We start from the raw sequence: 25688 nt of genomic DNA on the forward strand, positions 1-25688 counted from the left end.
CACACACACACACACACACACACACACACACACACACACACACACACAAACACAGCAGATGCAAAGCAGAGGCTGTAAGCTGATTATTTCCAGCACAGAAGCACTGTGGCTAAAGCTGAAGGGCGTTTCAGCAGGTTTTAATGTGCAGGATGTGATAACAGTCCAGTACCTGTGAGAAGCACAGTACACCAGAAGAGTGTCAGAACCGAGTGATTTCTGATGGCATGTGAATATGTAGTTAGTTTGATGATGCTAGGTAATTTTGTGTCAGGTAGGTTTAGCTTCTTACAAATTTCTGGACGACTAGTCCAGAAAAAAGACAAAGAAACTGGTCAAAACTGGGAGTAAAAAACCAAGATGTTTATGGCACGGTGGAACAGTGGTCAGCACTGCCGCTTACAGCTACCAGATTCTGTCAATGAACATGTGGGTCAGCTTGAGCCTTCCTGTTGACATGTTTTGAACTGCCTGTGTGAGTTTTAAAGGCTCCTTCAGTTAATTGGCGTAAATCTAACTCCCTGGGAGGGGCTGGCAACATGTGCCACCCTCTCATCGATATTGATTCAATCAAAAATATTGTCATTTTACTTTCAAATAAGAACACTTTCATTTTGAGATGTTGTCGGCCTGAGTAAAAAAAATACCTTGGGATTGATGATGCTTAATATTTCCTTAAGAATAGGCATCCATCCATTCACTACAGCCTATCTTTTTCAGGGTCGCGGGGGCGGGCGCTGGAGCCTATCCCAGCTGTCATAGGGTCGCCAGTCTGTCGCAGGGCTAACATATAGACATAGACAATATTTACATTTAAAATAAGTAGTGTTATTATAGTAGATTATGATATTACTATTTTTACTATTTTTACTATTTTTTATCAATTAGCGTTAGATACCAGCAAAATTACAGTTTAATATATTTATATTGTAAGTCTTAAATTATATGTATGTATATATATATAATGTATATTATATATATAATATATGGTGTGTGAGTGTGTTCTACCAAATGTGTAAGAAAATGCAACTTTTAAAAAATGTTATATACTATATTTAAAGGTCTTTTCTTCTACAGCCTCATGTGACTGCCATGACAAATAGCTTACAGCCAATTTAGTGCCAGTTCTGTATAAACAAACTATAAACAATACAGTGTTACACCGATTATCAGTTTCCATCTTAACTGATCTTCAATCTTATGAAAGAAGGGTTCATAATATTGTTATATTGCATTTTACGGGTGGTTTAGTGTTTTTTCCACCTCAAGTGTGCACAGCACTGCTAGATGTGTCAAAGCTGTTATTTCAGTTAAGCTGCGTTCTTATCAAGGCCTTATCACTGAAAGTCCCTCGACACGTATTGTAACATTTAATCAAGTCTGTAGAACAAACAGGCATTGAAAGGGAAGTATAATATCTGTGAGCGTGTGAGAGTAGCCACTGCAGCAGGTGCAGTTTGTTGATTTAGTGATTCTGGCCACATGAAGGGAGAAATCCAGCGTTTGTGAAGCACGGAGGCTCCCGAGGGAAACGATGAGTCCTTCACAGGTCAAATCGACACAGAGGATAATTTATGTTAATGACAGCCCACGGTGTCTAGTTTCTAATCTGCTTATGTGTCTTGAAACAGGAGCTTGAAACCTACACAAAAACAAAATAAAAACAAGAACATCAAAGTCACATTCATGCAACTGTAAGGAGACCGTGCTAACACCGCGCAACAACTCCTACCCCAGAAAGTACATCCCCAGAGGGATTACGCTGTCTGTGCCACACATCCACCAAGCCTTTGACAGCACTCGTGCTTCCACACATCCGTCACCCTGGCTGGGGCTGCTTGATGCTGCAAGTAGTGACAGCATTATCGGGAGGAGGCCTGCAGAGAGAGGGAGAGTAAGACCGAGACAGAAAAGAGCACAACCTCAGCAGGGGATTTCAAAGACCTCTCACGGCTCACAGCTGGACAGCAGCTCTGCAGTGCTGCCAGGGAAAAATGCGCTAGTAGCACACAGTAAACAGCCACCGCGTCGCACACCAAAGTGCTGCGACGTGGACGATGATGGCAGTTGAAACAATGGGCTGCCTCTGAGATCGTGTGAGTTTTGGGGGCAAATGTGTGACCTAAGTTTTGCACATAAAATCCAATTTATTAGTTTTCCCTTGTGCTTGAAAACATATGTGAATTTAAAGGTACTACTGGCTCTGCATTCCCACACCGAGAAGTTTAAAGGACTTTAAAGTTTATCAGTTGAACTTGATGTGAGCAACATCGATAGACCTAAATATGAAAAACAGCCCACAGCTGTTTGCTTTGCCTTGCTTTAGTTAAACAAGCCTAGAGACAAGCGGTAACTTGGCTAAGAAAAACTCCAGAGCAGTTTCTGGAGGTTGTTGGCTGGCCCTGGGCGGAATTGACTGCTGCACCAACAGCCTCACTGTGATTGCTTTGGTTGCTAACAGACTGCCACGATTGCCCATAGTTTGCATGGGAAACGTGCCATTTGTCCATGGATTAATGAAATGGGGAATGTTCACCTTTCAAAGTAAATGTTGTTCCTTACTGCTGAAACCAACAGCTTTTACACTGACACTGAACATTCTCTGTTTCCTGTTTGCATCACAATTTTTCAGGTGTTTCGAGGTAGCTGCAAATAAAAGCTGACAGATCACCCAATGTTGCAGTCAACCCGAGTCAGTCTGCATCTCACCTGTGACTCTGGTTCTATTCTACAATATGTATTCCGATATAACAGAGCGTTGCCAGGTACATGTGGGATTTTGCAATTAAATTACCATCATGCAGCAACTACTTCGCTATTTGTGGAAGAACTTCTGAATTGAACTGATCAATACAACTGCAGGAAGGTTTTTTCTCTAGCATCCGCAGCCAGTGTGAATACAGGTTTAGAGGGAACCTACTCATAGATTTTTTTTTTTGTTAACAGTGTGCGCTGACCTGCTTTCTGAACCAGTCTAAGTGATCACATGAAGAACTGCAGTTTTTTATGTTTCCATTTTGCTGCTTGATTTCTTTTTTTTTCAGCGTTCTTGGCCCAAAACTCATTTACAGATTTTATCACTTGGTTCTAGAGCTAAACGTAGATGCTTGCCTCTGAGTGCCTGTAAATATGTGCAAATGTCCTCACAAACCTGTTGATGCTGTGCAAAGATAAAGTGATGTTTTGTTTGTTTGTAGTCATGACAGTGAGCTCTGAGAAAGCTCCTGTTATCAGTTAAACATTGGTGTTTAATGCTTGTTTTAGTCTATCGGATCTATGTCTTATCATATCATGTGGATACTAATTGCACTTGCTGTCACTGTGCTTTTGCGTCCCACATTAGGAGAGTGCAGCTTCAGCTCTGCGGGGGTTTACGACGGCACCGTGTTCAGCCGGATATTTCAGATCCTGTACAGAAACGAGGAGATTGCGGTGAATGACTGTATGATCTTCAAAGTCCACCTGCTATTGGACGGAGAACGGGTGAGTCATGCCGGTGACATTTTCTGCACACACACAGACAAATATCCAGTTTGAAAGGGGGGGGGGGTGGATTGATTGCCATTTGCTCGCTTTTTTTATTTATTCCATAGCAACTTGTAGCTTTACAGCATATTAAATGGCCCGTAATTAATGGATTTCATCATTCTCTGTTCCCTTCTGCACTTGTTGTTTTTATCATCTGACACAAACAATACTCCTTGTTCAGAACACACACATTCGTTCCACTTAATCACAGCAGATATTTTACACAACAGGGAATAAAAGATAAAAAACTACAGTGCTATATATTTTGCAGTCTGAACACCTGCAAAATATATAGTCTATCTGTCTATAGCTGTATAGATTTAAAGCAGGGGTGTTGGAGCCGTTCTATTTCTTTGGCCAAAGACAGCTCAATTTGCAAAGATGTACTTTCTGGAAACATTGACTTGTAAGGTTTGTCTAACAGAGCTTAAGATGTATAAAGCATCATTGACTGTAGAATGAAAATAGGGCAGCAACCTCCTTGCGATTAGGAACAATCGATTGGCGCCCAGTGGTTGCATTAAATTGTTTTGCTATTGGGAACCAATTGTAAGTAATTGTCAGTGCGCAACACCCTCACCTGACGATTGCACAGGCCACCTGGCAGGAGGCAACCTATCTCCAAACAGTTGCAGTCCGACTCAGACTAACTGCGGTCCCGCTCATCCAGATGAAGGCGAAGGTTTGCAAATAAAGCAGACGGATTGCCGATATGTTGCTTTCAATCGGACTCAGTCTTGTCAGTGACACGTAGGTAGGGACTCGACTCAACTTATATAAACTGTTTGCATTCTGATTATAGATTCCTGTTGAAAAACAAGATTGCCGGGCAGCTACTGTATAGCAAATTGAAATTAAAGTGTCGTCATGCAGCAGAGGAATTTCTGAATTTCTACTTCAGATCTATGAACTGTGGCTGAAATGGAAGTAGTTGTGTATGAAGACAGCAACAGATCTGTGATTTTTGCAGACTGATCACAGTTACAGCTGCCATATTCTTAGAAGTTTGCACTGATGTTCTGGGTAAACATTTCATGTGATGTCTATAACAGGGATAAAAATGCATTTAAATAAACAAAGCTTATAAGTTAATGTAGCTCTAATCTTTGAAACTACTGGTCAGTCTGATGGCTTGCCCTTTGGTGCCGTTAGCTAATTTTCTGAGGCTACCAGTGTAGCCCGGATACTTGGATAGACGTTAAAGGAAATCCAGTTCAGAACTTCCTCTTAAATGTTTATGAACCCAGAAAATGTAATAAAGCTTATTGAAAGCTAAGTTGACCTCAGACACAGCAACTGTTTTTGCGATTGCATTGGTCATATTAAATTAACTATTAAATGGCTGCTAATTGGTTAGCTACATGCATGAACTGTTCCAGAAAGAGTTAGTGGTAAGTAACAGATTTTTTTAAATGGGCACTGATTTTATTTTGGAGTAGGTCTGAAGTGGAATATTAGAAGAACTGAACTTTTCAACTTTTTGACAGCTGGCTTTCATTTTCAGGCCTAGAACTTGTCTCCAATACTTTCTTTAAGGGTCTGTGGACACACTATAGTTTTTTTTGTTAACGGAGGCATTAGCGGTTTTTAAATGTGATGAAATGATTGACAGGAGTTTGGTTCCCTGAAAGATAACAAAAGCTATTCAGTGGAAAAGGTTAATTGCCTTTTTCAAAGGAATTCTGTGCTAATCATAATAACCACTCAACCATTGCGAGGGTCACTGAGCTCGTAGACTCGTTCCGTGAAATTAATGTTATGTAACTGAAAGACTGTGCCTGTGCACCCAGACCGGCCATATTTAGTTCAGCTGATCAGGTGTGTAAACCTACCTGACAGTTATTGATGTTCTGTTTTACTGTGGGCGTGACCCTGAGAATCCACTCTGCCCGTTTTTGCCTGTGGGAGCCACCGGAGCTCAAATTGATCAGCAGTGACAGCGGTGACACGGGCTTGATGCTGGGACGTGGGAGTGTTAAGATGGCCTCATTTGAAGCTAATCATGCATTTGATAGCCGTAGCTCACACGCTGACAGTACTCTAAACCGTCGCTCAGCTGCTCCCTAACATGTGGTGTATACGCCTAGTTTACTGTGGAAGGATTCCTGCTTCTGCCAGAATGTGGATTTTCTGTCTCACATGATAACTAATTTTAGAAATTTTCATTAAACGTAGGTGTTGCTGTGGAGGTGTGGAGACAGAAGAGCTTAAAGGCATATCAGATTTCATCTGTAAGCTCTCCCGAAGGCTCCCCGCTCATTAACCTTCCGGAGGTTATCTGCTGTTCACAGCTACAGATAGCGCAGACGAAAATAGCCTCTCATTTCCCCTGTGCACACCCGATGTATTCTTAATCAATCACACCATCAATATCAGATGGATTTATACGTTTACTGTAAGCGCTACAAAAGTGGAACTACTTCTATTAAAATTTAACAGCGCTGCACACCAATCCTCAGAAGAGTCTGTTGCATCCATTTTTGGCCCCGGCTTTGTAGTTTCCTAATATCGTTTTCTTTTTCGTTTTTCACTTTGTTGTTCAGATTTATGCCTTTATTTTCTACCGCACTTTGAACATGAGAGTAATTGATTTTTTCAGCCCACATGAAAGACATAAATGCCGGAATACAGAGAACATAAACAGTTAATCAAAGAGAACACTAAAGTGGCTAAATCAGAATTGCAAACAAGGTTGGTTACATTAGCTTCTGTGCCAAATAGCAGCAAATCCATCATGTTCTTGTTGGTACCGTGTGATGGCCGTTCCCCTTCATTAATTCCGAATTTCTCCATTCACGTGAGTGACAGTAAATAAATGAGAGTCAGATCCTTCTCCACAGAGCACAAGTGGCTGCCGTATGGTTTGATAAGTGCAAAGATAATGTGAAAGCTGAGGCTACAGCTGTCACATCCACCTCTGGGAGATTTTTGAACATGTTAAATGAACCCTGTCATCTAGAAATGGCATTTATAAAAAAATATATGTTTTTGTGAAATATCAGAATCTACATACGTTGACTTTTACCAGCCTACCTGTGCTGCTTAAATCTGGATATGAACACTAGTCTAGTCTTCTGTGTGAAACACCCAACGGCCTCTTGCACTGATTTGTTGCACTTCCGTTCTGAAGTCTCAGTTTTGCATTCGCCATTGTGTCAGGATGGAAGCTGTTGGGTGTTATCAGCAGTGTTGGTCAAGTTACTTAAAAAAAGTAATTAGTTACCGATTACTTCTCCAAGAAAGTAATCCCATTACTTTACTGATATTTATTTTCAGAAGTAAATAGTTACTTTATTACTTAGTTACATGATACACAACCCAAATACATACTAAAGCAATAGACCTTTCAGCCCAATTCTATTTTTTCTGCATAATCCATCATATAAAATTGAATCAAGTGAAAACTAATAAAACTTGTTTTATTAATAAAACTTGTTTTATTAGTTTTAATCTTTTAGCTTTATGCACATTGCATTAAGCAAAAATGTAATTATATGAAACAGTCTTTGACTTGAACTTTTTTTAATAATTAAACCTATTTTTTGCATATTCCAGCATATAACATAAAATAATGTTTTAGCGGCACTAAGTCCTGTCGCTCTTATATCTATGGTCACCTGGAGGTTTGCCCAGTGCTGCAGCGGTCATGTCAGTGGGAGGATCTCTGTGAATTTCACACTCCCGTGGCAGCGTGCTAGGTGCTTGCTCAGATTTGAAGTTAAATTTTTTGCTGTAGAAAGAAGTTTTCTTCCCACGCTGAGTGTACAGCAGATGCTAATGTTTTTGTCACTTTTTACGGAATCAAGCTCAAAGTAATGTCAGTACGTCCATACTTTAAACGCTGCACAGTCGTACTCTCTCCCGCTCTCCATATTATCCATTATTGATCTACACACGTCTGTTGCTGTCACGGACGTCGCACACTTTTACGTAATTGTCATGAGACACTCTCACAAACAAAATCATGGTCTACTAACACAGTAACGCAGTGTGCTTACAGGAAAGTGACAGTAATCTAATTAGTTTTTTTTGCAATACTTGCCTTACTTTACTCATTGCTTGAAAAAAGTAATCAGATTACGGTAACGCGTTACTGCCCATCTCTGGTTATCAGCTATTGCTAACTAGCTTGATTAGCAAGGTGCAGTTACAATTCTATGTTATTTTACAAAAAAGCATGTTTAGAAACCTGGTAAAAAGGGATTTGGCTTCTATGGAAAGTTTCCCCACCATAATAACTGTGTGGACGGACAGATTTGTATACATCTGGACACTGTAGTTAGGGGCGTGGTCACCTTGGCAGACAGGGACCAGTTGAGGTAGCTGAACTTGACCTGTCTACATGTTTTTTTTGGTTTGTTCTGTGATACAAAGATTATGATTATGATTCTTTTGTGCCCAAGGTCTTTCAATATTTATGCATCAACAATCCTTATCGTTCCCATTTGCAGGTGGAGGAGGCCTTGAGTGAGGTGGATTTTCAGTTGAAGCTGGATCTTCATTTCACTGACAATGAGCAGCAGTAAGTTTCTGAACCACTTTGAAAATATGTGTTTGGTGTGTATTTGAGATGTGAAGTGAGCGACTTTCCCATTTGGCTGCTAGACATCACTTTAAGCACCTGATCACAAATATACGGCATACGATCCATGACTGCAGGGGTTTGTATGTTTGCTTGGGACAAAAGGAAGAAGAAGAAATATTTAGATTGTATCATCATTGTTGATATTGGATTATGAGTGAGCAGCTTTCCCAGTTATTTAAAACTGGTACTTGCTAAAGGCAGTTGCCCTGATATTTCCCACTCACTTAACAAAGAGACACTCCTTTTAATGTGAAGTTTTAGGCGCTCCAGGGTCACACTTTTACTATCAGCAATAAAACCACTTCTAATCTGCTCTCTCTGGCACAGATACAAAGATTATCAGATTTTAATTTTTTATGTATTATTTCATTCTCATTTTCAGTGCTGAAAAAAGCAGGCATTGAAATTCTGCTTAGTTTTAACAGTCTACTCATAACATAAATAACAGTTATGATTCGTCATATTAAAAACTTTAACTGTAAATATTTTCATTAGTGTTTCCTGATTAATTTAATATACCAACGGAGAACAGTGTAGCATTATCTAATTAAAACATCTGAGTACTTCCATCAATGATGTTGTTTAGTTATTCTGTCCTTTGCTACATGAGCCATTCTAATGGAACAGCTGCAAACATTATGGACGATGGCAAAAAAGGACGATTTTCACTTAAAGAGTTGGGTTTTGTTTTTACTCCCTCAGGTTGGCTGATATAGCGACTGTCCCCTTGATCAGCAGTCGGACCCTCAGCCTCCATTTCCACCCGCGAAGAGGCCTCCACCACCACGTCCCTGTCATGTTCGACTATTTCCACCTGTCAGTCATTTCTGTCTCCATCCACGCTTCACTGGTTGCCTTACATCAGCCCCTGCTCAGGTAAAGTCTGGAAAGCTTGCAACTGTTTCGCATCCTGCAGACCCCGAATCTTCACATTACACAAATTTGTATCTGATTTGGTATGATCTCAGGAGCCCAGCTATTCTTTTCACTGCACAATCTGCTAATCCGTTATCCAAACTTTGCCTGGATTCATTTTTGTTTCTTTATAAATAAGCCATTCATTTTGTAATCTATGGCTTTGAATGCTGTTTGGAGATGTGTTCAAGAAAAAAGGTCAACCATCTGCAATGAGCAGGTTTTAATTTTTTAAGTGAAAAATTTAACTGAAATGAAACCCATACAATCAAGCAGGCGAGAACGTGAGCTTGAACTGCTGGCACATCTTATAATATGATATATAATGTATCTCTTGGCGAGCTGAATGAATAATTTTCCAAACACTCATCTGATGAATTCAGCCGTCAGTGTCATAGTCGATGTTCCAACATGCATTACATAGATTACTGCAGCACTTGACTGATTGCAGCAGCACTGCTCTTATTTCTCAGTTCATGTCTTCCTTCAGAGTCACAAACACTAAATACAACACAAACATTATTCATGCTTTGCCCCTGTTGTGTCATCCCTGCCCTCTCTCCAGCTTTGCCCGTACAGGAAAGGGCTCCTGGCTTGGGAAGGGCTCGCCAGAGAGCACAAACGACCCGTCCGCCATGTCTGTAGAGAACCTCGTGTTCGGCGCTGGCTACTGCAAACCTGTCATCTCTGAGGTGTGTTAACCTTTAGCGGTTCAGCTGCTTTCAAATAGAAAGTCACACAAAGTCAAAGCCTATTTTGTCTCACAAAGCTGAAAACAAATGTCTCCCTTTGAGCTGGTTGTTCTCTTCTTTTTGTGAGCGAGCAGCTAAATGCCAAGCGATGACGTAAACAGAAAGGTTTAGGACAGAGGCCGACAGATTTAGCCGGGATTTGCTTGGGCATGTCATCCAGAAGCAACGGGATTTTGAGCTGGGAAGGGAGTCGTCCTGATTTGGATTACAGATTCCAGACCTTGTCTGTCCTTCGGAATCAGTCATTTGTTGGCACTATGCAGAATCCTGTAGGTTTTAAGACCAGAGGCCAACGTGGTGATTATCACTGTGCAGCGCTGTGGTGTTTCATACTATTTGTTGAAGCCGCTTGCCCAGGCTTGTGGGCTTCCAGGCTTAGCATCTGGAATTGATAGGAACTCCCACTGGAAATGATGGTGCTGTCTCTCATGCTTCTGGCTTATTTATAGCGCACTTAATTCACAATGAAATAAATAATAATCTATCATAATTACTAATCATGATCATATATGGCCTATAGCAAATTTATTTTATTGCCTTTTATTCACCTCGGCGTATATTAGTAAAAAGCTGTATTCAATAGTAGCAGGTGATAAAAGACACACATGACTCATGTTCGTTATTGTGACTCAACAACTTCTTTCTTTAGTTTTGTAATTAGCCTTGATTCTGTGAGTGTGTAGCTAGCTGTCAGTCAATAGGAGAGAATGCAGCACTTTGGTTAACAAGCCCTACAGCTCGCAGATAAAAGTGAGAAATCTGCAGCCGTACGGAGACACAACCAGTATGCAGCAGGCGTGTCAAACGTATGGGAAGCGGGCCCGAAAAGGCCTCATCAGAGGGTCCAGTGTGAAAAGATATCATTAAAAATCAGAGTGGTGATTCCAGCAATTTCTTTTTTCCAAAAGACTCATAAAAAGGTTTTGTGCATTTGTCGATCCACTGTGTGGGTGCATTTGAGACACAGTGCCACTTATTTACCATCATTTCTCCTGTAAATGGAAGATTCATGTATAAAGTTACATGCACTTCTTAAAACTAGAAGAAAATGTTTTATATTTCAATATGTTACAATGCAGTGAATGCTGTGAAAGCACGGGTGAATGATAGTTTTAATCTCACATAGATTCCTGTCTAGACTAGTTTGCATAGTTTACAGATAAGGAGCCACACAGTATCTCTTTGCACTATCAAGCAGCTAGCCTGTCCTCGTGACTCTTTGGACTCGGAGCAAACAGTACTGAGCAGACAAAAGGAAACAAAAAGTGTCACCTTTTTCAAGTCTTCCAAGAATTGCAGAACCCAATGCAGCGGTGTACTCCCAACACAACTCGAATCTATGATAGTTTCACTGCTGCTGTTTTCAGGTATCACCGCATATCCAAAAATTATATTTTGGGGCTGTTGCTCCTTACCGAGTTTAGCTTTCTTGTGTATATTTGGTAATTACACCAACATAAGGTACAAAGAGTTTTTCCTCAGGTTTTATAACATGCATCTCTCAGGTCTCCGTGAACGTCACGGTCTGCACAGTAAATCCTAATGAGCTCCCAGGCCCCCACGCCACCTTGCCTCTCCTCCTCCCGGTTTTTACTCCCACCCCTGGCTGGGCGCTTTAATAAGCTCAGCGTTTAGCCAAGCGGGGGGGTTCCGTTTGATCACAGTAATGAGTTGTGCTTGCAAGCGCCACGTACCACATAGCTGCAGGTGAAAGCTGCGCACAACGCTGCAGACTCTTTCACCTTTATTTATTTACAGCTTTTTACCTGCGGCTACGCTTCAGTTTCAAGCACTTTCCCCCTTAACATGTGTCATTTTATCTAAATCTTGTGCTTCTGCTGTAAGATAAGACTTTTTAAAATGTGGTGTTTCTTTGTGGAATGAAACGCTACCTGCATGCTTCAGAAGTAAACGGCTCCATAGCCATAAACAAGCAGCAAACAGAAGCAGAAATCGACATCAGGTGAACTGTGGCAGATTTTAACCATTGTTAGTGCGCAGAGAAACTGTGCTTTTAGGATAATGACTAGTTTATAGGGGGGAAAAAGCTATTTTTCGGTGCACCTCGCTTACAGACTGTTCCCAGCGGGCCTCTATAAAGCTAAAGAGAATTATGGATGTAAACATACAGGTGTTCCTTCCTGGTTCGGGTATACTCCACTGGAGCAATTACAGAGTGTGCACAGGTATGATGATAGGGCCGGCAACTTTACTAGCTCGAGGGAAATTACAGTATGTCCTGATACTCAGGCATCACATGCCTTTTGGAGCTCTACGCTCCACAGAGGCAGCCAAAAATCTCGGCACTGGGTGGGAAGAACTCTGATGAGTGTTTGGGGTCAGGGACCATGGATGGTTGTAGGCATACTGTGATGACTCACGTCTAAAGTGATACAGTCTTTTTGGACCACTGTCTCTTCTAGAAGACTTCAAGGCTTTGGTGATTTGTAGTTGGTTGCACAGTGCCAGCAAATGCTATTAACGGCTTTGGTGAAGCACAGCTAGAGCCCGTCTTTCATTGTTAGAGAGCCATCTGCTGGAACAAAGGCCCATATTACAGCCCATGATCAGAAAGCAGAGGTTTGTACTTGAGCTACCAGATCTTGTTGTTTTTATTATTTCTCTTTTTATGTGCTGGTTCCTCGTCAAGCAGCTTTTCACCTACATTTTAGCAAACACTTATTTATGTAAGAAAGAAACACTCAGTGGTAAATGGGCTGGCAGGCAGATGAGTGAGCCACAGCAGACACTGACAGGGGTTAGTTGTTTTTGTTATACTTGATGACTCGCACCCTTTACATTCTGAGTTTCAGTTTTCTTCTTTTGGATGAAGTGCAAAATAACATGGTATGAAAAATAACTTTTCTACACCAGCTACCAAACTGATGGTGGTGCTTTCCTGACGCAGATGCAATTTTTTGGGCACTATTTGGGGGATGACTCATCTACTCAAAACCATATCTACCTACAGGCACAAACAAAGGACCTGTGTTTGGACGTTTGATTCTAGTTCAGTGGATGTAATGTGAAGCATAGTTAAATACTATTTCATACAGATTGTTGCACTGATTTTAAAAAGACTATTCTCCAAACAGTGCTTTGCTTCTTGGGCCAAGTTCCCACACCTGGGACCTCTGAAGGCCCTAAAGGGCTGCCATACATCCACATGTGCCACATAAATGTCTTGATCTGCTTTTGCAGCTCACAGCTAGCTGTGTTTAAGAGGCATTTGTTTTATTGTATCAGATCTTCCAAGGAGTTATTGTGACTGCAAAAGTAAGCTTCTATTACTAAGAGGGCAGAGCAACAAACCTTCAAACCAGGCTATAGTAGAGCCTGTTAAGTTCAAGTATGTGTACATGTTTGTCATTAAAAGAGGACATTGTACTTGAGAGGTGACTTGTGACCTACACAGTAGCTGACATTTCCTCTGTCCTTCTCCTCAGGGAAGTTTTTATGTGCCCAGTGAAAACTGCCTGCAGAGAGCTCATACGTGGCACCGGCGACTCTGTCGCCTCCTGTTGGTGGCACACAGAGGCCTGCACACGTACTACACAGCACTCATGAAGGAGATCCCACAGCTGCAGCAGATTCCTCTGGAATCAGGTGGCACATATATAGAAAGCCTTGGACCTGTTTCTTCATTAAAAGTCTAGTGAGATCTGAAAATAACATATTGGAACATTTTAATGATGCAGGAACTGTTTTTTTTTTTACGACTATGTAAATTATTAAAAAAATATGATTAAAACTGTAGAAAAAGTATTATTTTAATGACCTTGTCAGAAAGTAATTTAAAATCAGCCCAATAGAAATAGAGGACTAACATTAAACAGTTTACCTGTACTGAAAACTAAACTATAAGTGCTGCTATTATTTGATGTACTTAGAGTACTTGTTGTGTATTCTGTAAACCTTTTTCCGACTCTGGTACAGTGACACTATATTTCCGCTAAAACCTTAACTTCGTATATATGTAGTGGAGTACAAGCATGCTAATTGTAACCTCCAGTTTCCTGAACACAGTTTGATCACATGGTCTTAAGCAGTGAATGTAAATGTTTCCGTATTTGCCCTTTTAGACGGGGCTTCGCGCAGCCTCTTAGCCGCTCAGTAAAACAAGCCATTTCTGTTCCCTTCACTTCAGCTTGTCTATATCTAAAACTGTGCACATATGCTTAACTTGTTTTATAAGATTTTCAAACTATATGTGTGTATGACCCCCTGTCACAGGATAACGAAAGTTAAAACTCCCCAAATATCTTTATTCCCACAGATGTGTCGCCTGTAGAAGAAACGCTAAATCAGCTGACAATAGAGCTACAGGTAAGTTCATGTCTTTGTATGATAGTAACAAACATACAGTGGGGCAAAAAAGTATTTAGTCGGCCACCGATTGTGCAAGTTCCCCCACCTAAAATGATGACAGAGGTCAGTAATTTGCACCAGAGGTACACTTCAACTGTGAGAGACAGAATGTGAAAAAAAAATCCATGAATCCACATGGTAGGATTTGTAAAGAATTTATTGGTAAATCAGGGTGGAAAATAAGTATTTGGTCAATAACAAAAATACAACTCAATACTTTGTAACATAACCTTTGTTGGCAATAACAGAGGTCAAACGTTTACTATAGGTCTTTACTAGGTTTGCACACACAGTAGCTGGTATTTTGGCCCATTCCTCCATGCAGATCTCCTCGAGAGCAGTGATGTTTTGGGGCTGTCGCCGAGCAACACGGACTTTCAACTCCCGCCACAGATTTTCTATGGGGTTGAGGTCTGGAGACTGGCTAGGCCACTCCAGGACTTTCAAATGCTTCTTACGGAGCCACTCCTTTGTTGCCCGGGCGGTGTGTTTTGGATCATTGTCATGTTGGAAGACCCAGCCTCGTTTCATCTTCAAAGTTCTCACTGATGGAAGGAGGTTTTGGCTCAAAATCTCACGATACATGGTCCCATTCATTCTGTCCTTAACACGGATCAGTCGTCCTGTCCCCTTGGCAGAAAAACAGCCCCATAGCATGATGTTTCCACCCCCATGCTTCACAGTAGGTATGGTGTTCTTGGGATGCAACTCAGTATTCTTCTTCCTCCAAACACGACGAGTTGAGTTTATACCAAAAAGTTCTACTTTGGTTTCATCTGACCACATGACATTCTCCCAATCCTCTGCTGTATCATCCATGTGCTCTCTGGCAAACTTCAGACGGGCCTGGACATGCACTGGCTTCAGCAGCGGAACACGTCTGGCACTGCGGGATTTGATTCCCTGCCGTTGTAGTGTGTTACTGATGGTGACCTTTGTTACTTTGGTCCCAGCTCTCTGCAGGTCATTCACCAGGTCCCCCCGTGTGGTTCTGGGATCTTTGCTCACCGTTCTCATGATCATTTTGACCCCACGGGATGAGATCTTGCGTGGAGCCCCAGATCGTGGGAGATTATCAGTGGTCTTGTATGTCTTCCATTTTCTGATGATTGCTCCCACAGTTGATTTTTTCACACCAAGCTGCTTGCCTATTGTAGATTCACTCTTCCCAGTCTGGTGCAGGTCTACAATACTTTTCCTGGTGTCCTTCGAAAGCTCTTTGGTCTTGGCCATGGCGGAGTTTGGAGTCTGACTGTTTGAGGCTGTGGACAGGTGTCTTTTATACAGATGATGAGTTCAAACAGGTGCCATTCATACAGGTAACGAGTGGGGGACAGAAAAGCTTCTTACAGAAGACGTTACAGGTCTGTGAGAGCCAGAGATTTTCCTTGTTTGAGGTGACCAAATACTTATTTTCCACCCTAATTTACGAATAAATTCTTTACAAATCCTACCATGTGAATTCATGGATTTTTTTTTTCACATTCTGTCTCTCACAGTTGAAGTGTACCTCTGGTGCAAATTACTGACCTCTGTCATCATTTTAGGTGGGGGAACTTGCACAATCGGTGGCTGACTAAATACTTTTTTGCCCCACTGTATCTCATCTTATTGTCTCTTTATAAATATTTTATTACACAAAAAGTAGGAAAAATGCAGGTTAATCTATAAGTAAAAATAATTAAACTCAACAATCAATCAAACCATTACTTGTATGTGAATTACTGACATAACGCTATTTTATTTTTAACCTCATCAATGCAGAGCACACACTGACAATAACAAAAATACTTTATTATAGAGCTCTATGTAAGAAAACATTACTTTTTTAGAGTCTAACCAACAAAGCAGCCTCTGTCACTTTTCACTTTGATATGTCACTAGTCCATAGTACCTGCTGTTTCCTGTTTGTTTCTATTCTAATACAAAAAAGCACCAGCATGCTAAGAATAGATTCACATTAAAAAAGTTATTTCTTTATATTGTTATGTGCCTCTAAGGAATCAAACGTGTTAATTTTTAAAGTGATCTGGAGCAAAAGTTTTCTAGACATTCTAACTCAACATTTTTAGTCCACTCCTTCTCACTGACCATTTATTAAGTCACTCAACACTGACCTATGAACTATCAAGCAATCAAGTACAGGATGAGCCAGTGTTCTCACCGCACATAACAGAAACTTAGCAAAGAAAGACTTTTACTATCTATAGGCACTTTGTTACGAGCAGCCTGTGAAAAAAATCACGATTTGCTTCCATGTGTTTAGATGAATCTGCAAAAAATGCCAAAGACAACTTATAAAATAGTATTTTTACGCCAGTGAGGTGATTCTCAAAGAGCTATTAGTCAAAAACTTGGCGTATCTCATCATGGTGTGCAATGTGCTCTTAAAAAATTGGAGGTAACTGAGCAAGTGTCGGACAAAATAAGATGTAGCAGACCTAATGATATATAAATCAGATGAACAGTATCTGATTTAGGAAAAAATCCGAAGACTGATCAGAAAAGGACTCTGTGGAAGGGTGGTGATAGTATAAGTAGTGGTTATAAGTTTGGGGTTCAAATCATTGAGTGGGTCATGAGAGATATACAGATACAACTGGAGTTCTGATTGGCAACAGCTTTTTTTTTAGCTTGACAATGACCCCAAACACACTGCAGTAAAAACATAGACACAGTGGAACATTATCAGTCATAGACAGGCCTCTCCAGAGCCCGGACCTCAACATTGCTGAAACAGTGTTGGTGTGGCTATAGCTCAGGAGGTAGCGCAGGTCAGCTGCTGATTGGAAGGTTGGTGGTTCGACCCCTGGCTCGCCCAGTTGGCATGACAAATATCCTCGTGTTGTACTAACCGACTTGCTCTCCAATGCATCCATCAGAGTATGAATGATAGTTAGAAAGCTCTCATAGTGCTTGTGTGAATGGGTGTGTATGGGGTGAATGTGGCGTGTTGTATAGAGTGCTTTGAGTACTCCGGGAGAGTAGAAAAGCGCTATATAAGAACCAGTCTATTTAACAGTGTGCAGTGTTCATCTTGACCAAAAAGCATAAAGCAGCCAACATCCAAAGAAGAGTGAATCCTGGAGAACTATTCCTGAAGGCTCCTTAAAGAAATGACATGAAAGCTTGACTAAGAGAGTTCAGGCTCTCGTGATCTTTATGTTTATGTGCGGGAATCTATTCTTATTTCATTTCTACTTATTTCATTTTACTTCCTTTAGTTTAGCTGAAAAAAAGGAAGTGTTTTAGTTCCCTCATTTTTTTGTCCCGTCATTGTTGTTGTCCTGATGGCGTTCACCTGTTATTATTATTCTCCATGCTGTGTGCAATTAGTTGGTTTTCTACTTCAGTCTTTGTCAGCTTGTTGTGTGATCTCCGTCTCACTCCTTTCCCTCTCTGTTTGTTACTACTAAAGTGCTTTTACCCTGGTTGTTTTTCTGCATTTGGTTTTAATTTCTGTGTTTTTCTGGCATCTCAGTGTGCATTGATATGTGCCTTAATCAGAATATGTTGGGGCATTTAATAAAATCTGTTTATGAGGCCGGAGCTTTTCAGTATAATGAAGCTATTAGATGATACCAGTAAAAATGGTCATGATTAGTGCTTAGGTGAGCAGCTGCCAACCAGTCAATCTAGGATCTGACAATTCTTCGCTGTGTAGGCAAACTGCCACTCCATACTTGGACATAAATTTCATATTAATAATCCGCCCACAGTCATTTTCATATCAGACAGATTGTAGACACTGTTTTCTTTGTAGGTATAAATATGTGAGCAGGACAATCACCCAGCCTTGGATTTGTGCATGCTTTATTCTGGAAGTTCTTTGAAATGCAACACTTTCAGCTAAATATTACAGGACTGCGTTTTTCTTTTCAGCTGCAAGAAGGCCACGAGAAGGTGGCGGAGCAGATCAGCAGGGACGTCAGCCAGCTCTGCTTCCAGCTGGCTGCTCTGTGGAGCTGCTTCCTGGAGGCCGCTGTGTTCAACCCCCACATCCTGTCCTATCTGGCCCAGGAGCACCACACGCTCAGGGTGAGAGTTCAGCTCCATCAAAGGCAGGCTTATACAATGTTCAAACGTCATCATTTGCCTCTCTGAGGTGCTGAGCCTTTATTAGGCCCTGGTGCCGATATGTTTAAATATAGTGATTGTGATCCACCCACGCTAAAATGCAAGAATACCACAGAACAATAAAACATGTTTCATAAGCATTGACATTTTGTCTCTGAAAGCAGCTCCTTAAAGGCATGTTGTCACCAGTTTTCAGAAAGTAACATGATACTGAACAGTCTGTCTAAGAAGAATCAAACTAACTTTCACATTGATGAGGAAAAACATGTCAAAGTTAAGCCCAATCAAGCATCAATAACTGTTATGCACTAAAAAAGTTCGGATGATTACCTATAGAAAGTACTGTTAAATTTGTCCATCATGAAGATAGTTTTGATACAGCGCTTTCACAGGACTCAATGCGCACTCGTAAAAAATGAAGTAAAGCCTTATTGCTTCCAATTTGGAGGTTAAGTAGGAGCCAAGTGCTACTGATTAAGTGATCGTCCCAAAAAGGACTGACCTCTGTAAAAGCAGGGTGACACAGTCCTCCCAGGGGTGGACATCCCAGCAAATTCATCCCAAGATTACCTCAAGCAAAGCTCAGAGATATTACAAAAATTACTTTTTAGGAAGAGCTGCCAGGAGAAAGTATCGTCTCCCTAAAAAGAACATGGCAGCGACTTTGGTTGCATCTTAGCAAACCTCAAGACTTGAAAAATCCATCAATCAGATCAGACCTTCTACCTACTGTTTATCATCTTCTTCTTCTACTACTACCAATACTGGCTGCTCTCTGTTCACTGATCATCACCCACATCCTTAACCTTCAACACCTTCTTCCCAGATATCTGGCAAATCTTCCCTACCACCCAGGACCAGTTTTTGTGCTTTGCTCCTTCTTCAACTTCCAATATTTAATCCCTGTTCCTGCCTTCACTTGCTTCCTTTTCTTGACTTCCAAAGTCAACCTGCACCCTACCAACACGGTGTTGTAAAGATGAGTGGGCCAAAAATCCCCCCACAGTGATGTTAGAATCTAATAAAGTCATAGAGAAAGTGATTACTTCACATTCCCGCTAGTAAAGATGGTTCTATAAGCTCCTGAATGAGGTGTACTTAGTTTTTCACAGGAGTGCATAAAGTTCTGTAAAAAGAATATACATGTTACTGTCTCCTTAAAGTTTGGTATTGGAAATACATCTGATCCCATGACATCAATGTCTGTTTAAATACATGAAGATAATAAGATACCGTAGGCAGCCAAGTCAGTCTTTAAAAGGGGAGCTTTGTTCTCAATTCCAGCTCTGCATATTTATTCTTGGATTCTTCTAGAGTAACTGCACATGATTTAAATTTATTATTATACATCCATACGGACCCTCAGTTCATCCTCTGTCTAAATAAGCCTTATAAGCTCTCCCTCCCCTGCCCTTAAGCCTAGTTGACTTTCTCAAACAGAAGATTTGATCGCAGGTGAGTAAGGAGCATGAAAAGTCTGTGCTTAGCTTACTGACAGGGCTGGACTGGGACAAAAAAATCTGCCCGGGCATTTTGACTAGAGACAAGGTATTATAGGAAAAGCCATAAAGCCTTTGAATGGAAATAAACGCTGTTGTGACAGTGATATGCACTGTCTTGTTGGTATATGTATGATTTCTATACATGTTACATCAGGTCAAAACTTTGGTTGTAAGATTCAGATAATTATTCATTAAAAGCAAAACATTTTAAATGTTAATGCCCTACCTGGCCACCTGCCAAAACTTTGCTAGACCCGCCGCTGCACAGTTACCAGCTGTCAGCTACTTAGAAAAGGATCCTGGTGTTATTTGTCTCTCAGAAACAGTCCATAACTTCCCTTCAACTCATTCATGTCACCTAAAAGGTAAACCTGTTTCTGAGGGGTGCAACGATACACAAAATTCACAGTTCGTTCGATACTTTGGTGTAACTGTTCGATATTATTTTATATTTTTTCAATACAAAAAAAATGTTCATGCCTTTTTTAATTTGTCATTTATTAAAATTATAAACACATATTTTAACTCAAAAGTACAGTTGAGGCAATTGCCATGTTGTAACGAGCTTAACTTCTGTCTTGCTAGCTTGCACTGCGCTCAGTGGATCTGCACTCGACAGTGCAGCCTAGGCGGAGTAAAATGGTAAAATGGTAAATGGCCTGTATTTGTTTAGCACTTTACGAGTCCCTAAGGACCCCAAAGCGCTTTACACATCCAGTCATCCACCCATTCACACACTGGTGATGGCAGCTACATTGTAGCCACAGCCACCCTGGGGCACACTGGCACCACCGGGCCCTCTGACCACCACCAGTAGGCAGCGGGTGAAGTGTCTTGCCCAAGGACACAACGAGCGAGACTGTCCAAGCCGGGGCTCGAACCGGCAACCTTCTGATTACAAGCAAACTCCAAACTCTTGAGCCACGATCGCAGTCGAACACAGTTCCACTGAGCGCTCAACACAGACAGCATCGTTAGAAGAAAAGTTGATAAAATAAATTAAAAGATTTTGTATTGTTCGATACATATGCGTACCGAACCGAAAGCAGTGTATCGAACGGTTCAATACCGATATGAGTATCGTTGCACCCCTACTGTTTCTCCAATCACCTGTTCAGCTCTGATGATTCAGTAAGGACATCTCCTGGTTTCATTTTCATGTTTCCCTCTCACCACATATCCAAACCGATGTCATGACCAGCAGCTTTTACAGCTGTGGCTCCAGCAAACATCAGCTGATACTAGAAATTAATATTAAATAAATTCTAACAACAGTTGATCAAGCGTAAACGTGCTGCTGTTGTTTAGCGCGACATCCGCTGGTTTCCTCTTTCTGGCGCAAAGTGTGCGATAAACAAACAAAAGAGGCGGGACTTGAGACAGAAAAGCCGATCAGCTGATCATTGATCAGTTTCATGATTGAAATAACAACAGGAGAGAGAGAGGAGAGAATGAGCAAACAAGAGGCAGCTCTGCAGCAAAGACACAGAATAACTCCAGCTTTGTGTCTTTTCCATTCTAGCTGAAGTTCGGGACAAACTGTGTTCCTTCTCAGCTCAATACGAAACACGTAATATTTTCCCTGAATATGAGACGATTCCGTTTTTTACGGGACGGTTGGCAACTCTACTAACTAACCTTATGAATAAAATAAAGTTCACTATCAGTAACATCATAGCACCCACCCAGCTGTATAGAAACTCCATTATGCTAGCTAGTACGCAGTATTATTATTGTAGCTGACTGTAAAAAGTCAGCACAACGAAAATAAAACTCCACCTAAACTCTGTTTATATCTGACCCAGATAGACTGCAGGTTATAACTTCTTACCTGAATTTTAGTTCACCTGACACTCAGACCGGCGGCCGCCTCAGGTCTCTGCTCCTCCTGCCTCCCCTTTCCCTCATCCACCTGCTGGCCTCTGTGGAATACCGGGGGGCATACCGGGCAAATACCCAGTATGCCCGATGGCCAGTCCAGCTATGCTTACTGAATATGTGTAAGATCAGAGACAAAGGTTTAAATGATGTAATTTCATATCATGAACCCCTGATCAGTCATGTCCCATTAAATCAAGTTGTCCTTTTTTCCATGTACATAATTTATTCTGTTGTTAAATATTGAATACACTAATTTCCAATCTTGTGTAAAATGCATCAAACCTGTTGCCATTAACACAGCAGGCTTGCTGCTCCCTCTCTGAGTCCACATTTAGACTATGTTTAGTCTCATTGCTGATGCACTTGACTATTTGTGAGCTTTGAGTGTTTCAAAAGGAATCATTCAAATTATAAATGCCATTCTGGACCTCTATATCCTAAAGCTTGCTGAGCAATCTAATATGATTTCCCCTGCAGTTTCTATTAAATCACTGGGCTGTTTAATATGAAAATGTGCTACACAGTGGAGTAGCTCTCAAGCTTTTTTGTCTGTTTTTTGTGCTCATCAAATACTTGGTAAATTTTTCTTGCTTATTGAACCAAGAAATCGAACCCAACCATATGTTTGCCAGTGATCTGAGACTGAGACTGAGGCTCTTATCAAAATTAATTTGTTTGTATGTCTTTGGAAACACAAGGTCAGGAGGTTCTCTGAGGCTTACTTTTTCACCGAGCACCACAAAGAGATATCTCTGACATTTCAAGAGGAATTGTAAGTACCACCCCTGTCAGAAAGCTCATTCTGTGAGTGCAAAGAAGTATAATATTTAATCTTGAATTGTCCTGATTTAGAATCAATAGACACAGCCAGATAGCTGCAGAAGTACGGAGCTCAGACTACTTGACCAAAATGCCTCCTTTACCTGTTGAGTGCCTGGACATCGATGGAGACTGGAACAGCCTGCCTATCATCTTTGAGGACAGATACGTGGAGTCTCCTCAAACACGTACTACAAAATATATATTTTCTGCTACCTGCTATTAACATATCATTACGTATTGTCTCAGGACCAAACTCTTGTTCTACAAACTGAATTTCTTTGTCTTTCCAGAGTACACATCACATGTGCCAATGCCTGCAACTGCTGATGAACAAACCAACTTAGATCTTGCCAAGAGGATTCTCGAAAGCAGCCAAGAAGCCGTATCACCAGCAGTACCCAATGACTCTCTGGGTAGTGAATGCACGGACCTGCCCTTGTATGTCTCGCTCACAGCAGACCAGAATAAGAGCGACACCAGATGTACCCAGAACATCATTCCTACTGAGGGCAGAACTGAACTTTCCGCGGCAGTGAAGGAAAACTTGACGGAAGCAGCAGAAAATCACAACCAAAATAAGGAGAGCTATAGTTCAGGAGAGATCTACGTTGCAAATAAGTCATGTGATCCTTGTAGAGGAGAGGCACTTTTGGCTCCCTCCTCAAGCTTTAGTCCCCTCACAGATTCTGCAGACAACAGTGACAAGTCTTCTCATCCTGTAACAGAAGTAATTGCCCAACTTTGTGATGCCACAAACCACAGCAAAGCAATAGAGAATGAAAAAACTGAAGAGCAGCCTGACATTGCCATGCCTTTAAATCACTCAGTGGATGATGAAAGTGAGGATGTCCCTCCTATCAGTGTACCCGCTGGCTGTCCAGTAATACCACTCTTTCCGGGTGAGCTCAGAAAAGAGACGACTCATCGCGGAGGTTTGGTCGGCACCAAGGTCATGAAGCGCTCGTCCTCTGTTATTTCAGACTCTGGTATCGAGAGTGAGCCCAGCTCTGTAGCGTGGCCAGTGGAAGCCGCACTGCGAGGACGACCCCCTCTGGACTTTTCCAGCGAACGGGAGATCCCACAGCAAATAGTGTTAAATCATCCGGTGCACCGCAGCTATCTGGAAGGCCTGCAGATGGAGAGCAACGGCAGCCTTCCAAGTGGAGGTATACAGGCTTCACTTACATCAATTAGTTCTTTGCCCTATGAGGAGGATCAGCATCAGAGGCAGCTAAGCAAGCTGACCAAGTCTGTTTCTGCGCCGCAGATAAGTAGCCCAGAAGATGTAGAGGATGGCCATATGCTGCTCAACCAGGAAACAGATTGCAAGAGCTTAGTACAACATGAAGATTCATGTAGGACAAACTGTTCTTTGTACAGCAACCTGGATTCTGGACAGTCAGAATTATCTCCATTAGACATGAGTTCATCATCAAATCCTGGCCATATTGTCAAGGAGAATGGGACCTCTGAAAAGTCAAACTCTCCACAGTACCTGTCAGAGACATACAGGATAAAGTCAGCGTCAAGCAGTGTTTCTGAAGTATTACTTTTACAAGAGTCTGCAGAAAGCCCTCATGTCAAGGAAAGTGCTGTTATTGGCAGCCAGAGGGAGAATACGAACAATCAAACACACATCAGTGGAGTAACCTCAGTGAAGAATATCTTTGTCGTTGAATCGGAAACAGAGCCCTGCAGCTGTGGAAACAAACCATGTGTGCATGAAAGTGCAACAGATCAGGAGAGGATTAACACGGGAGATGAGTGCCAAAGTTTCCATCAGACCCAACTATTCGGGCCTGAGAAACATGAATGTCTAGATCCCTCACAGATACTTATAAAACCTTCATGCTTCAGTGATCTGCCCAACAGTAACAGCACCACTCAGAGGCCAAGTGACCCCTTGGGTGTGACAAACAGAGAGATAGTGTCACCTGCTGATGTAAATGGAGTATCGAGCTGTGAGAAAGCACCTTTGGACTGCCAATCGAAGGCCACCAAGATCCCTAACTCAGGACTAGCCTTTGTGAACAAGAAGATGGTGGAGGTGGTGAACATGTCAGTCTCCTGTGCCCCAACCTGCCTCCCATTTTCATCCGTCCTGAGAGACTCTCCATCTATCAGTGGAATGTCCACTCGTCAGACTACCTCACCTATCACCCATCAGCCTCTGGGCTCCTTCGGTATCATCTCCTCATCTTCACTCAGTCCCCTGAACATGGATGAAGAGACAAATGAACGAATGCTGAAGTGAGTTTTTCTTTTTCCTAACAGGCATTCTACCTCTTTGTATCCCGCTAAGTTTATTAGTACACTTACTACTTACTTTTGTGTTGCTGCTCAATACAAAAAAGATATTTTAAAGTGCAAATCACATCCAATTTACACAGAGTTTTAAGATCTATAAGCATATACAACTTTCTTGTGGTATTTACCAAGCAGTAACCTTTAGAAATGAAAAATTAAATGCATTAGCTAAGCCGGCAGGCCTAGCAATGCTTGCTAGCTTAGCTAATATATAATGTCTCATTGAAATGTGCTCAATTCTCTTTGCACTGCAAAGTAAAATAACTTTTCCCAAAGCAAACAAATAATATATGGGAATATATATGGGAATATGGGAAAAAGCAGAAATACACAAAGAATGACACACATACAATGCCAGTGTGTGCTAACAAAGAGACAAGACTTATGCTGCACTTTGGTTTGCAGAACAAGCAAGAGAATCAACAACCGCCTACTTAAAGAAGTACAAGTATATTTTCAATCTGAAGATCTTAAAACTCTGAGGTCTGAGTTGACATCACTGGCAACACCAACTCTAATCCCAACCTAACCATAATCAGTGGGAATTTGTCATATATGTTTTTTTTATGTGTTCATATATGTTTTTTTTATGTGTTCCCTCAAGTTCTGGCAATGAGGGAATCAAGAAAAAAAAAAACGGACACACTGAAAACTATTCATATTTATTCAAATAAAGGCATCTTTTACCTTTTTCTAAAAACTGTTTTAGGGTAGGACGAGGGTTAGGATTATGGTTACCACTAGGGATGGGTATCGTTTAGGTTTTATCCGATACCGGTGCCAAATCGGTACTTTTGAAACGGTGCTGGTGCTCAAACGGTGCTCAAACCGGTGCTTAAAGAATGGAGAACACAAAATTTGTCCAAAAACCTCTCATGTTCAGCTGGTTTTTTGTAAAAAGATAACAATGTTAGCCTTTTCTGCAGCTATGGGGCATATATGGTATCACTCTTG

The 25688-nt window shown here is 41.3% G+C and overlaps 1 protein-coding gene across 1 annotated transcript in view; it reads left to right on the plus strand.

Moving 5' to 3' along the window:
- The window catches only part of fam135b (family with sequence similarity 135 member B), a 56100-nt gene that overhangs the window by 14524 nt on the left and 15888 nt on the right, over positions 1–25688 (plus strand). Inside the window, exons 4-13 of the mRNA XM_005752759.1 lie at positions 3341–3480; positions 7977–8047; positions 8813–8986; positions 9591–9717; positions 13224–13383; positions 14054–14103; positions 18028–18183; positions 22304–22377; positions 22458–22612; positions 22718–24677. Of these exons, the coding sequence (XP_005752816.1) occupies positions 3341–3480; positions 7977–8047; positions 8813–8986; positions 9591–9717; positions 13224–13383; positions 14054–14103; positions 18028–18183; positions 22304–22377; positions 22458–22612; positions 22718–24677 (3067 nt within the window). The remainder of the gene's footprint in view (positions 1–3340; positions 3481–7976; positions 8048–8812; positions 8987–9590; positions 9718–13223; positions 13384–14053; positions 14104–18027; positions 18184–22303; positions 22378–22457; positions 22613–22717; positions 24678–25688) is intronic.

Source organism: Pundamilia nyererei, unplaced genomic scaffold (assembly GCF_000239375.1).
Source record: "Pundamilia nyererei isolate P.nyererei 1_Seehausen unplaced genomic scaffold, PunNye1.0 scaffold00378, whole genome shotgun sequence".
NCBI classification, from domain to species: Eukaryota; Metazoa; Chordata; class Actinopteri; order Cichliformes; family Cichlidae; genus Pundamilia; species Pundamilia nyererei.